The 15,634-nt window shown below is 37.6% G+C and overlaps 1 protein-coding gene across 2 annotated transcripts in view; it reads left to right on the top strand.

Moving 5' to 3' along the window:
• LOC131698616 (partitioning defective 6 homolog beta-like) overlaps positions 1-15,634 on the top strand; it is a 28,913-nt gene that overhangs the window by 3,573 nt on the left and 9,706 nt on the right. For both annotated transcript variants that reach the window (XM_058991177.1, XM_058991175.1), the window contains exon 2: positions 6,730-6,952. In XM_058991177.1, coding sequence (XP_058847160.1) covers positions 6,730-6,952 — 223 coding nt within the window. The remainder of the gene's footprint in view (positions 1-6,729; positions 6,953-15,634) is intronic.

The raw sequence follows: 15,634 nt of genomic DNA, 5'->3' as shown, positions 1-15,634 counted from the left end.
TATGTACAGTAGTGTTTTTATAACCATACACGAGTAGCGAGCGAGCTCTTTCTGTTGGAGAGGGAAAGTGCAGTGAACAGTGAATATCATTTATTCTTTGTGTTAAGATTTAATGATAGTGGACTATTGAATTGGCCATATTTGTAACGTTATAGGTACATTGTCAGTTTCTACACAGTGTGTGCTTCGGCCTTGGTTTTAATCTCTGCTGCCTGTACTTTAATAGCTACGGTCAAGACCGTGCAGGTAAAACCGTATAGCCTCTGGATTAGAGACAGGTGAACTCAGTCTAATAAACGCGGAACACGTACACGTACAATACACGTACAAGACATTATTTTTTGTTATGGAATGTTGCTGAAATAAATACAGCTGGAATGTCTTTATGGATGTTTCCACCAAATAAAAATAAAAAATATTCTTGACTTTTGAAATGTTTGTAAGTAAATGTTGGTGTGAGTTGTGGCGTTGACGTTACCGACCCATTTTCTATATCAAAATGTCATCGTTATACTGTAAACTTTTTTTTTTAAAACATTAAAAATAACAAACTCAAAAATATTAAGAATAACAAATACAATATTGTATAACGAGTGTACTGTACTGTGCGAGTCCAGAGGGATAGACAGACTGATATCATCAGTGAGATACTAAGAGATCAATGGAGGCATTGATGCTCGAGCTGGTTCATGGAGTTAAAGGCTGTTAGAATCATTTTGACGGAACTGCGGACTGGACATGTTATATATTACTATAGTAACAAAGGCAAACTGTACGTTCTTCAGTAGGCATCACAGGAACTATAAATTACTGTAGTCAAAAACATATATTGTTTAAAGTTCTTATACTATAAACACCAGACACCTGCTTAAAATGTAAAATAAGCATCTACTGTATTGTTCATAGACTAGTTTGGGTTTTTTTTTTTTTTTTCCTCGAATCAGTTTTCAGGCATGAGAAATTAATTTGTTTCAGTTGCCTCCAGTTAACAGCTGATGATAAAGCAAGTCATGCCTGAAGCAGGTATGCAGCCTTTGGTTTCGTATCCCATGACAGCCCAGCTAGTAAACAAAACCCACCTTTCTTTTTTACAAACTTTTTATAATTGAGCGCTTGTAAGTTTAATGATGTAAAATAATGACTTGCCTATCTGGACAGGGTAGAATAACGCAGCATGTGTTATTATAGAAACTTGGGACACAGTCGACTGCTCTATAAAACTTCCGTTTCTACTTTGAAAATACATCCAACAAGAAAGTACTGAACCTGGACTTCTAAAGTTTTAAAATGAATAGCCTGTAACCTTGAATGGATGTAGTGCTAGGGGGCAGTAGGCTTTATTCCACTTTAAGCGTTCTGTGTAAGTAAGAAGGGTTAAAGTCTAATTTGGCACCAGATCCTGAATCTGTATGTCTTCAAAACATGATGAAACCTGAACCATATTTTCCAATGATAGAAGTTGGATACAGTGCAGTAGCCAATTCTCAGGGTGTGGGAAAGTGAGATTTTTATTTATTTTGACACTAATGCTCATAAATCATGTGTATAATAGAAGCATGTGTGTGTGCACACTTAATTAATAATCACATGATTTAATGTGATTATATAAAACAGCTTCATTTACATTATTTATACTGTGTAATGTAACCTATTTTTATGATCCTTTTTGTCTCAAATGAGCTGTGTTTTATGCATCACTTAAACTATTCATAGTGCTCAAAAAATACTTTATAACGTGGTCTCATAAGAACTGGTCATGTCTATCCATCTTTCTGTCAATAACTGCCTTGAATTTCATGTTGCTGCATATGACGTTTTAGTCTTCCCATAGTTGTTTCTGGTCCAGTTAATGCAACAAAAACAGATTCAGACATACTACTGGGCAGCAGTGTGGAGTAGTGGTTAGGGCTCTGGACTCTTGACCGGAGGGTTGTGGGTTCAATCCCCAGTGGGGGACACTGCTGTTGTACCCTTGAGCAAGGTACTTTACCTAGATTGCTCCAGTAAAAACCCAACTGTATAAATGGGTAATTGTATGTAAAAATAATGTCATATCTGTATAATATGAAATAATGTATAATGTGATATCTTGTAACAATTGTAAGTCGTCCTGGATAAGGGCGTCTGCTAAGAAATAAATAATAATAATAATTATGCCCCTTTCAAACTCTCGATCTGCTCAGAACCCATTATTATTATTTATTTATTAGCAGACGCCATTATCCTTGTAACTTACAATTGTTACAAGATATAACATTATTTCACATTATACAGATATCACATTATTTTTACATACAATTACCCATTTATACAGTTGGATTTTTACTGGAGCAATCTAGGTAAAGTACCTTGCTCAAGGGTACAGCAGCAGTGTCCCCCACCTGGGATTGAACCCACGGCCCTCCGGTCAAGAGTCCAGAGCCGTAACCACTACTCCACACTGCTGCCCATGCTAACTAACTAATGACAGCAAACTGCTCTTGGCTTTACTGTACGTAGGCTATATGTGTACTACACGGGTGTTCAAGTTACTAGTCAAACATGGTTCATCTCCTTCATCCACTGTATTGATATATTATAGACACATTTGGCAAGGAATATGGGAGTCCCACTTTTGGGGGAAAAAAAAACAAACTCTGTTTGAAGTTACTGTGAGACACAAGAAACTTTTGCCAGGTATATCCCTACTGATTAGTACAAGCGACTGCTTGAAGTCTTTGTTAATATTCAGTAGTCTACAGTGGTTTCAAAACTTACTCCTGTATTTAGTCACATTGGGATATCTTTCTGATCTGACTCCCTATCCACACTACGTATACAAGATCAGCACGCCTTAAAACCACATGATTGCCATTTACTTCATTCACAATTACAGGGATGGAAATAAGACTCCTGTTTCATACTGCAGCATTTTCACCCATTCCAGGTTTTAATGTGTGCTTGATTAGCTCCAGTGTATCGGTAATAAGCTCAGGTGTGTCTGATTAAACTCCTAGTAAAATCAGGAATGGATCAAACTGCTATGCAATGGGAGTCTTATTTCCATCCCTGAATTCTGTTTTCAAAACTTGGTGAAGATGCATTATTTAGGTAAAGTGTATAGCGTAAAACCAACTCTCCTTGGGGCGCCTGGCTAGGTTAATTAAATCTCTGGAGAATTAAATCCAATATTGATTAATGTATCACCAGATTACGCAGAATTTGGTGACACTGTAACTCAATACATAACCCCCTTAATTCTACTAGGACAAAGTGCTCCTGAGTATTTTTGTGTAATATGAATTATATTTGTTTAATAGAAAATATTACTCATGGACTGACCTCATGAACAAGTGTCACTACAGTTTCTGCTACCGTGCATTCAGTGTATTATACCTCTATAGTGTTGTATCTCAGAGGTGTGACTGAAGTGGTAATGCCAACACCACGAGTCATTCGTTTATCCTAAATCCAAGATGTGGTTGATGATTTACAACTATGGGAATGAAAGGTGGTGCAAGGTTGGCAGCAGTGTGGAGTAGTGGTTAGGGCTCTAGACTCTTGACCGGAGGGTCGTGGGTTCAATCCCAGGTGGGGGGACACTGCTGCTGTACACTTGAGCAAGGTACTTTACCTAGATTGCTCCAGTAAAAACCCAACTGTATAAATGGGGAATTGTATGTAAAAAATAATGCGATATCTTGTAACAATTGTAAGTCGCCCTGGATAAGGGCGTCTGCTAAGAAATAAATAAAGAAAAAGGTTAACACAGCCCTGTGTTGCTGTATAAGGATCTGCATTATGCAATGAGCACACGAGTAACAGTTCAATATATCCAATAACTAGCTGGATTGAAATTCAGTACACGCAAGTGTTTCTTCACAATATGCTTTTGTTTTTTTGGGTTGTTAAAATATTTGGCAGCTGTTTTGGAATACATGGTGGTAGTTGGATGGTATTGGCTCTGATACAAACCGGTTTACTTCTCAGATATCGATTTTTGTGCCAAAAAAGTAAATAAACCCTCACTGCTCTTGGGAATGTCACATGCATTGAATGACTGTACAGTGGCTTCCGAGTGTTTGCAGAAATTGATATTTTTATAATACAAAGGAATTGAACACTTTGCTTTCACACTGAAAAGATGCATTTTATCCATCTGTTGCTGCAAGTAGTAGGAGGGGCATGCTTATCGTGTCCGTGCAACAAAACTACCAACTTTTCAAGAATAAAATGCACAGAATACAAAACTCTGGAATATGCTAAAACAGACACCAAGGTATACATGAATTGGGAAACTTTGCTTTGCAACATGCTGTACAGTAGTGGCTGTAGTATTGCTAAGCTTGCTAGCTTCAGCACAGAACGCTGTGCAGTAGGCATTGTTTTTGTGTAATGGAAATGCAGCAACATTTTAACATCAATTGGAATATTTTTTTGAGCTGATGAATCTCACTGTGCACTTCAGTAGTGTTGTGTAACAGTCACAGGGGGGTTGGGTTCCGCCCCCCCCCCCCAAGTATAAATCTAATGAAATCGCACAGTGCTGCAAAATGCAGATGAACACTCAGCCTTAACTGACTTGTGAGTGTGCCCAGCCTCTGCCCTGTTACGAAAGCACTGTAGTATCAGATTCTGGGTGTGTATGGTATCAGATTGTGGGTGTGTTGAGAGCGTCAGAATCTGGGAGCTGTCCGTGTGTCAGTCTGTATGTCAGATCTACTTTTTCATGTCACTCTTTGCTCTAATTTTGAATGTACAGCTATTGGCATGCTTGTTTTGTGGTGTTTACCGAAACCACATTCCAGATAGGTTCCTTTTTATAACCTTTGTGATTCTCCTGAATTGTTTGTTTCATAGTGTACACTTACAGGACTACTGTTGAAGTGTACTGTATCCAGGGAGACCAATTTGACTCATGAATTGAAGTCAAAGTGAATGGGAGCCACTATAATAAAGAAAACTGTATTGAGATCTGCTGTAAAGTTGCACTAATACCTGGAGCAAGTCTTTTGTAAAACCTGTTCTCCTTTCGTTATTTACACTTGCATCGATGCAGAAATACACTGCGAAAGGCTGTATCTGTGTTTGCTGTACATGTGTGTCAGAGTCTTGTTCTTTGTATTGTACTGTATGTTACGAAACTCTGCTTAACACAACATTTGGCTGTTTTCACTTTGGACATTCTTTTACAGCAAGAAACTCAATCAATATTTTCTTAAGTGGTCCTCTTTTTCTTACACAATAGCTGTCAGGTGTACAGAATGGAGCCTGCAGATCCTTTGAAGTGGTGAAAGCAGCTGACTACTATAAGTTTAAATCAGATCAACTCATTTGATGTAGTGGTTTAAAGCATAGCGTTCCTCTGAAAAATGCACTGTCATACTCCAGAGTCTATTTTGACAGCGGTGGAAAACAGCTCCGTGTTGATTAGTCACTTAAACGAAGAGACAGCACAGATACCAAGGATGCCGTGCTTAGACAACATATTGGAACCCCTGTGTAACCTGCAGATTTTCATGATACTGTATCTCGAGAACACCTTGCAGGCATGTTACTCTGAAACAACACTGTGCTGTCTGACCGTGTTTTTGATTTTGTCCTGCTCCTATAGTACAATTGGCTTGTTTTATTTGTTTCTTACTATGGTAAGGGTATAGTTTACAAAAGGTAAGCTCTTTTAACCAAGCTTGAAATGAGTTCTCAGCATTATATGAAAGCATTTGAACCTCACAGCGGCATTTGAACCTCACAGTTTTATTCCTTAAGAACCGATATCAAATGTTCAGCACTTCAGCTTGCACAGCAAGCAGCTCTGATTGAGTAAGAATGGGGGCGGCGGAAACAGAAGAGGCCATTTCAAATACAAGAGTGCAATTTTAGCATAATTGCAATAGCAAAATCTATACTCGATTTACTTTGCAAATTTAAAGCCACCCTCATAACATCTGAAGAATGAATGGGTTTTATGAAAGTGAGTAAGTGCTGTGTGATGGTGCAGCCTTTTCATTGTGCCTTGTTGGTATTTTACAACAGTTTGTATTACAGTTGCTGTATGTTTTTGAGATTCCTTCTTCTTGAATACCAAATACACAATCATCATTTTAAAGGTGTGACTTTTAAAAATCAATTGAATGACCTTATAGTTTTCTTGTATGCAAACTGTTATTTATTTTAGTTCCTATATATATATATATATATATATATATATATATATATATATATATATATATATATATAGTGTGTGTGTTTTATATTTTATTTTATGCAAGTTTTTAGAGGGTTTGGTAGCATGTAGCTTGGACAAATCATTTTAACAGGATGTTAATACATTTGGGACTGCTGCTGATGGCCTTGATATTTAAGACCGTCAATAGAAATAAATAGGGGGTAATATAATGGCTGTGATTGTGAGCTAGCCTTTTTACTGAGGTTCTATGCTTTAATTTGTAATGCAAGTATTTTAAATACAATGCTGCTGTTGCTCCTGCTTCCAGGTACCTTATCACTCGTGTACCAGGATCCAGCACTTTATCTATTGCGTTGGATTTGAAATAATTGCATACAAATTAACATTAAAACAGCAAAGAACCAAATGTTTTTATTGCAGAATTAAAGGGGGACCAGTTTTTATGTTGATACAACTCAAGGTAAGAAAAAGGACAACTGGTTAGCATTCCTTTTTAATTTTGTTTTGTAAAACTCCCATTTTGTATCTTATTTAACAGTGTTATTTTTCTCTGGTTACAGTTTGGCGCAGAATTCCGACGGTTTTCTCTGGACCGATCGAAACCTGGGAAATTTGACGAGTTCTATGGATTACTTCAACATGTGCACAGAATCCCTAACGTGGAGGTGTTGGTTGGATATGCAGACATTCATGGGGACTTACTACCTATAAACAATGATGATAATTACCACAAAGCAATATCAACAGCCATCCCTCTTCTTCGGATATTTTTACAGCGGAAAGGTAAGGAATATTGTGGGACTGTAGAGTACAGTAAGTTAGTGTTTTAGTTATCTAAACTAAAATATATTTGTTAAGTGAAACACAAACATATATTGTCCTTTTTTTTAATCAGATTATATTGACAAGATCTAATGTCCAAAAAGTTTTTTTCCCCCCCGAGGAGTAAGACCACAATGTGCGGAGTAGGGGTGGGAATTTTGAGTCATTTAGTGCTCGAGTACTCAAACCTAATGCCAGACAATATTATTCCATATATGCGCCACAAAAATTACCACGTTAACACTAGAACCGCCACGGTTATACTCATACCTAAAACCGCCGCCGTCAGTCATTATGACGGTACATTTTAAACAACATCAATATTAAAATGAAAGACAGCTCCCCGATACAACTCAAGTTTTATTCAAGCACATCGTATCAAACATCTGCACAGCCGAAACGCGTATACAATTAAACATAAAAGGTTTTTTTTTCTAACTTGCCACATATAAAGCACTACTTCAAAAAATGAAAAGCCATAATAAAATAAACATTTCAAAAGAAACTAGTGTGTAAACAGGTATATGTACATACAAAACTGTAAAAACGAAAGTAGTTTTTAATTTAAAACGAAAGTAACATGTGTTAGCTCTTGGTGTATCATTCGGTGCAGCACTGAATCCAGTCTCAGCTGCTTATAACGTCCTTATTTCCGTGATCCTGCCTTTCAAACGCCGTCGGGGTGTTTTATTAAATTCATAGTAAAACCAGGAATGGATCAAGCTGCTGTGCAATGGGAGTTTTATTTCCACCCCTGCACTGTACGGAAGTATAATGCAGTGTGAATGGATTGCAAAGACCTATGTTTATTGGGACAGGCAATTTTAAGAAAGTAACTTATTTTAAAAATAAGATGATGTTTCTTTATAGTATTGAATTTCATGCATTAAAAGATGCTTTTAGTCCAGATATTGTGTACACAGGACATTTATTAAGGTTGCAGTGAATAGAGTTTGAGTATTCACTGGCAAAATTACTGGAGATAAATGAATTAATGTCCATTTGTTTGTGAAAACTCGTCTAGAATTCATTATCTATGGTTACCATGTGGCTCCAGATTAACCGGATGCTGTGAGACAGAACGGGATTTCAAACTTGCCCCTAAATTGAAATAAATGAAGGTGTAAATTAACCATCCTTAGCTATAATTAATAATGGTGCTTAAATACCCGCATACGCGTCAAATAATTGTATTATACTAAGAATGAATTTCAGCCAGACGCTATTTTTTTCTGTTTGTTAAAATTCAATCGCCCATATTATTCTGCAAATACAATCGCATCATCATCTCGTTGCTCTATCGATAAATTAGCTATTCGTTCATTAAGATCTGATCAGAAGCAGCTGATCCGTGTGACTTGTTTGCTGCGCCCAAGCAATTCCACCACAGCAGGATTAATCTCAGCAAAGGTGGAGCTCATTTATATGTGAATTACTTTCAATTTAGGGGGAATTTTGAAATCCCGGTCTGTCTCAAGGCGTCCGGTTAATCTGGAGCCATATGGTAACCCTAGAGTTATCCCTCCAGTTCCCTACAATGTGCAGTGCTGCTTCATGTACTGCGAGTTTGATTTAACAATTGTCTTCTGTTTGTTTAAGCAATACTAAAAAGATTGCGACCACAGCTCTGCACATTAAGCTCCTTCACCAGCCATATGACCTGTACTTGCTAAGCCACTTTGTCAAACGGGATTAGGGCTCACAGTGTAATACTGTGCTTGCAATTTGATTACATGCAGAAGCCCAAAATTCCTGTCCCAGCTGAAACACACTTATTGACTGAATTTGCAAGTGCATAATATAACATTTCATAGCGTTTTAAATCAATCCTGTTCTGTGTTGTACTTTGCTCAGAATGTGAATTTTCCCTTTATTTGAAAACCATAAACCCTGATTGCGATTTACCAATGCCTCCTTCAGCTTTTAAAATGATGAATTGCTGGCCGGTGCTTATGCATTTGAACTTCATAATTGCAGATTTCATGCAAAGCTTGTTTCAAGTGTGCCGAGGTTCAAGTGAATGGTGCACGTTGGTAAATGCCTCTTTATCTTTTGTCCGTTACTATAATGGATTTTGTATCATCTCCACTGGGGGCTTGTTTGATTGATCATGCGTAACTATGCCTCTAGTGTACTGAATAGCTGGTAGACGGAGGCTTTGCTTGTAGTCAATGAGTCAGCCATCTGGAAACAGGCTAGCCTCTGATCAGCAAGCTGTGAAGGATATTAAATGAGACAGAGGAGCAGGTTTTAGGGGAAAGGGGGCTTGGCATACGTTGAGGGCTCCAGTATTGAATTGACTCTGGAGCTGCGGCCCCCCTTCATTATTTAACCTTGTTTCAGTAGCAGGCACTTTATATAATGGGCATGATATTTAAAGCTGCCGTGTGTCCCACAGTCAAGTTGAACACTAAACATACAGTCTTGTTGTGTCTGACCCCACTCCTAGATCCTTCTTGCCGCTGCTTGCAGCTGTATGACTTTCTACATAACCAAGCTCTCTTCTAGATGGAGGCTATGGACGATCTACTGCATTGTGCTTTTTCTCATGTGTCTTTCTATTATTGTATCTTCCTTTCTTTTGCAATTGTGAAAGCCTGTCATTGGGATCAAAGTTCACAACATTTTTTTGTGAGGATGCCTTTTACAGTATGAAACTGTACTTGGTATACATAATCATGATCTCTGTCAAGGTATTTATAAGCCTCTAAATATTTGATATCACTGTACCTGTGTTGTATGTGCCTTGTCTCTTATTGAGATGTTTGACTCATCTGTCATCCCTTCATCATGCCCATTTCAAACTCTGATTTTACCCACTTTATAGCCAACCAACAGCTATACAGTTCTTGCCAATGTTACACAGTTGTAATTACATACAAACATGTCACGTCATCCAGGTGCTTTTCATAACCCAGCCCCATGAAAAGGTATCTCCTAATAGTTTGTGGAAATAAACACTGGTACAAACGAATAAGGTAACTGTCATATTTTAATATATGCATAAACTGATGTAAGCAATTTAATATGCATAATAGTTTTTAAAGTGTTACTAGCAATGTTACACAGTAATCCACAGCTCCACATGTATTACTGCGGTTTTTTGTTTTTTTTTAACCCTTTCATAACATCGATAAATCAATGTATCTGCTTTTTTGGAGAACGATATATCGATAGTGAAAAATTAGACATTGCCCAGCCTAGTTTTCTTAACTTTTTTTTTTCTTATTCAAAGTGATTCATAATTTTTTTTCTTTTGAAAGGCTGAGATTTCGGAAAGGGTTTAACAATTAAAGGCATTTTGGTTTCTGTAAAAAAAAAAAAGAAATCCTTTTAAATTATGAATTATTAGAAGAACCGACAAAGTAAAAAAAATAAAACAATCTTTTGAAGTCCATACTGTACAAACAGTCAGCCGAATGTCAGTTTAGGTGAAGTGAGTTGCTCATCTGTGAAAGTCCAGGTTTAGAATAGCCTACTTTTTAAAAAATATGAATTAAAAAAAATACTCAATGCACCAAATGCTGGACTAAAAGACATAATGCTAGAGTCGTAAAAAGAAAAGAAGGATTTGATGCATCACAAACCACCTGAAAACATCGTAACATGCTCCTAATAAGAAACTGAATAGAACCCAGTGTCTATTCCTTTTTTTTTTTTTTTTTTTTACATTTATGTTATTTATTAACGCAAGTTGCCAAAATATTTGATGGCATGTATACTGTGTATAATTTGAGTAGGCTGAACAGTGAACCTATTGTTCCACTGGACATTTCTACTAGCAGGAAATACAGCACTCCTGGGCTTGTTAACCTGTTTAGTACAAGTGCAATGCAGTTTTTACTTTCTTTCAGTGTACGGGCTAACGGTGTCCCCGTCTTAGGATTGTTGCCTCAGATACAGTAGATGAAGATCATACTGTGCTTTGGGGAATAACCTTGTCTTTTGAATCTTGAAGTTGATGAACTTTTGGCTGAATGTTAATTGCTTGCATTACAGAGAAGGTATAGCCTAGATGGAGGTTATGGAAAGTGCAGACAGACTTAGGATACAGGGTAGGATAGTGGTGAGCGTGTGGAATGGGTACCTAGCCATGTTGTTGACTCTTACCATGCCCTTGGACATATTAAAGAAGCCCCTTCTTGTAAGCAAAGCAATATGCTAACAAACCCCTTAGACAAGATGTGGTGATGCTCTGGGACCTCAACACTTTACTAGGGCACTGTAAGACCAAATATTTAAAAGAGGTATTTTAAAATGTGGGGTCTGTCCAGACCTTATCTTACAACAGCAGCAGGACAAGTTAAGTGGCATGGTTGTACAGTATCATGTGGTAGAATGAGGTCAAGATGGGGTCGTCGTGAATAAACTCCTCTGGTGTTCATTACCTGGATAACAGCTAGCATTGTCTTGGATTTTCCACCGCGTTGTCATACAGCATCAGCGTGATGAGGTTTTAGATAATACATGATTAACAATGTAGGGTTTGTTCACAAAGTGTTTATGCAGAGCCAGCACTGGCAAACTAAAACAGGGCATCGTGTTCCACTCTATTAATGAATATAGAATATAATGGTGACGTTGTGAACACCAGACACAATAGTCATCATATGTACTTGTAATCCTTTACAGGTAACTGTACATACATATTAATATGTTTATTTTTGCTTTCAGAGGAAACGCCAGATGGGTATGCATTTCAAGAGAAATCGTTTTATAGAAAACTTAGCAACAGAATGTCGACATTGATGCTTGATTCCACGTCACTGACAGACTCGATCAAAAATGTTATAAAAACATCTAGATCTGGTTCAAGCCAGAGCCTAAGCACGTTAGGGCAGTTTCTGGAGATTGCAAGCAATACCTGGACTCAGGCATCGGGCTCAGAGCAACAAACACTAGGTGATAGAGGAATTAACCCCACGCCTGGTTCTTGCAAGAGCCCAGGCAAGATGGGGCAGTTCCTTGAGACAGGTGTAGAGAGGGCTGCAAACATTTTCCGACCTCAGGGGTCGGCCTTGTTTGACCAAAGCCCAGTGGATAGAATAAAAACGCCTGGTTCCAGCCAGATTCTTGGCATGAAGGGGCAGTTTATAGAGAACAGAGTAGAGAGGGCTGCAAACATTTTCCGACCTCGGGGGTCGGCCTCGTTGGACCAAAGACTAATGGATAGAGGAATAAAAACCTTGACTGGTACTAGCCAGAGTCTTGGCATGAGGGGGCAGTTTCAAGAGGACAGTGTAGAGAGCAATGCAAGTGCTTCCCAGCCTCAGAGGAACAGGGATCAGCTGGTAAAGTAATTCACGCTTGATAAGAAAGCACAGACTGAGACAAGAAAACTCACCATGCAAGAAATACCTTTTTTTCCCATAACCAAGCAAAGCAGGAGGCAGAAGTCGGAGATAATAAAAGCTGGAACGCAGTAGTTCAGTTGGTCATTTCATTGTTCTTTAGTGAGCACGAAGCAATCTGAAGTAGGCAGACCTGCTTTTCAGGTTTTGCGTGTTTCCTTGACTTCTACGCTTTGGTAATAGTAACCCCGACCTGCTCAAAAATATCAACTGTGCTGTTATAGAACACGATGTCCCATTGTGTTTACAAGTTGATGCACTCACGACTGGTAACTTCTGCAAATGTCATATCTTGCTTAGTGTAACTGTAATGAGCAGCTGTCTGCTCTCAGGAAAACAGTCAAGTGCTACAGTTTCTTTACTTTTGGGTTGATTGTATTTGTTATTAAAGCTGGAGTAAAAACAAACGTTTTACAACCTGTAAAACTACTTCTGTTACAGTATGGGATTCTACTAATTACTGTCTAAGGTCACGTAAAGTCCTTCCATACAAAAATTTTGCATGACAATACAGTATATATATTTTAAATGTAAACTATTGCATTCATTTTTGTACATTACAGCTATGGTTTCTTTCCTGCAGTGTCATTTGTTGTAAATTACAGTACAACTGAAACATGAGCGTGAGTTACAGTAGATTGTAAATTGGTGAAAGCTATTAACTAAAGAAACTTAAACTATAATGAACTATTTAGTTCAGGTAAAAGGTAATCAGTCCTGTGAATACCTCAGTAAATAGTGCTTTGCTGTGGGCTTTTTTTTGTATTCTCTTTTGTTTTTCATACAATTAAATCCCGTTTACAATAACATCAAACATCTTTTACAAACAACATACATTTATTGTATTCTAATAATATTTTTTTCTGTATTAGTTACATATTAATTTATATTCTTTTCTCTATTCCAGTTCATATGATTAGAACTGATATCCTTTCGTTCATAACTTCAAAACGCTTAGTCACAATTCCAAGTTAGAATTACAAGAAACCAAACCGAGAACACAAACGTCCCTCTTTATGCGCTCTGAAAGCATTTCTACAATTTGCGATTGTTAAAATGTAAGTAGCGGGGTTCCGAAAAATATAGCCTTACACGTCCCCAGGTGTTGCTACAACTGTTCAAATAATGTACCTGCAATTTTTCTTTTCATTTGTTAACATCCTGACAACTTTTTACACTTATAACTTTAAAGTGTGTTTCAAAGCTCTTTTCAAAATGGCCACTCTAGTGCAGTGATAGTGTAAGGATTATTGCCCACATTGTCAAACAGTTAACACAGTGTAAAAATCATCAGGATGTTAACAATGAAAAGAGAAATTACAGATACATATTTTTCTTACTCTTCAAGCACAGCAAACTTGCGTCCTTGACCTGTTAATTGATGGGGCAACTGGGGACTTTACTTTTTTTGTTCTTTAATGATTTAAGCATGGAATACGAGACTTGTGTACAATGTTGAAGCAAGTTAAGACACACGTTTTGCATCCATGCCACAAAATAAGAGAACCTGAAACTCTGCCCCTAAAACTTTTAACTGGAAATAACAACAAGCATTAGTAAAACAATGATAAAAGACAGATATTCTTGGAATGCACGTAGGCGTGTGTGAGTTTGTGTGTGTGCATTCAGTTTGCCAACTCAAATTTATGGTATGTGACATAAAAGAGTTCTGGCAGAAGTTCAAAAATAGCCTTCAATATGAGTACAGCTGACTCGTTTCAGGGTTAGGGCTGGAAGGGTGTGATGAATCTGTTTATTTAATGATACATGCTGTATCAAAAGATTTGTACACAGAAACTGTTATGAAACTAACCTGCATTATTTAGTGCAAATACATATTTCAAATAAAGGAATATGCCAAAAGGACTGCTTGTGGCATGTGTCTCACTTGAAAGGAAGCTCTAGTTTCAGCCTGATTTGCTTGATTGCGATGAGCCTCTATCAATGAAAACCTTTGTTTATCTTCAGTGTGCTAGAAAGAGACGCAGAACAGTCTGAGATTAGTAAAAGCTGCTGGAATTCCTTCTCCTAATGTTGATTTCTTCAGTGCAATTATTTGGCAAGTGCCCTGATCAGTGGAGTGCTTGGTACCTTGTACTGACTAGCACCCTGTAAAACCCTTCATGTACAATGTCAAAATGACTCCATGACGTAATTCAAAAGTGCAGTGCTGCTGTTGGCATACAGTGTTACATACAAGCTATGTCCAGTAATGCATGCTTGTAATATAGCTACCATTTAGAGCACTGAACTGGATGTGCAGTAAAAGGCCATCTCAATTTGCATGCTCATTAGAAGTTGGAACACCTATAGTTTGGGGAACTCGGGGAAATGGTACTGTATCAGTATTTAGCACCCATGCTTTTTATATACAGTATGGCTCAATAACTAGTTGTGTTATATGCTATGCCTTACATCCTGCATTTTGCTTGCTCAAGGAACAAGTGGATATAATTAATATTCACAAGCTATTAAAAATGGCGCAACAGTCTTTTTCAAGCTTGACAAGATATTATCAAACCTCTAAGTTAAAGACGGTAAAATGAAATTGTAGGATTGAAAGCACCAGCAATGCAGTACATCAGTTGCTGTTGTGGTTTTATGTACAATGTGATTTGGTAGACGGGTTTAAAAATTGTGCAGTGCTTCATGTAGGCTGATGGTGGGGGCTGCATTGACTAGCAAATATAAAAGGCTTATTGATGCTGCCGACTCAAAAGTGGCCTGAAGGGTACCTTAAAAAACTGAAAGCAAAAAGCAATCATGTTTCTTCATACTTGTTCTGAGCCATCCTTTTACTGCACAGAAAATAAATATCTGCAGCACTCCATAAAGGCTTGGGAGGATCTCAGCATGTGAGTGGTCTCGTTTGTTTTAATAGGTCAACACAGGCAGGGTTTGTTTTTGTTTTTGGAAAAATAAGAAATTTGGTTACACGCATTGTACAGAATGCAGCAATAGGAAATAAAACCATGTCTGAGAGTAAGGGGGAAAAAATCCCTAGAATAAAAATTTTAAAAACCATTGGAATAGGCTTTAATCAGTACAAGCGTGGCTATGATTCTGTTGAGCTGTCTGTGTTGCAGTATTATTCCATACAGTACAGGACACAGGGGTGATCCAGTGTATTGATTTAAATAGTCATTAAAGATGACATTGATTGAGAACACAAACTAGCCAAAGTAATAATCCCAAACTTTAAAGGTCAGCAGTTTTTGACGCAAGTACAATTTACTTTCATATTGTAGTATTCTTTTTTGTTTTATTTTCTAATGCTATAGAAAACGCTACT

The sequence above is a fragment of the Acipenser ruthenus genome, chromosome 18, assembly GCF_902713425.1.
Source record: "Acipenser ruthenus chromosome 18, fAciRut3.2 maternal haplotype, whole genome shotgun sequence".
Lineage (NCBI taxonomy): Eukaryota > Metazoa > Chordata > Actinopteri > Acipenseriformes > Acipenseridae > Acipenser > Acipenser ruthenus.
The sequence above is the reverse complement of the archived record's forward strand: the minus strand, read 5'-3'. Positions and strand labels throughout refer to the sequence as shown.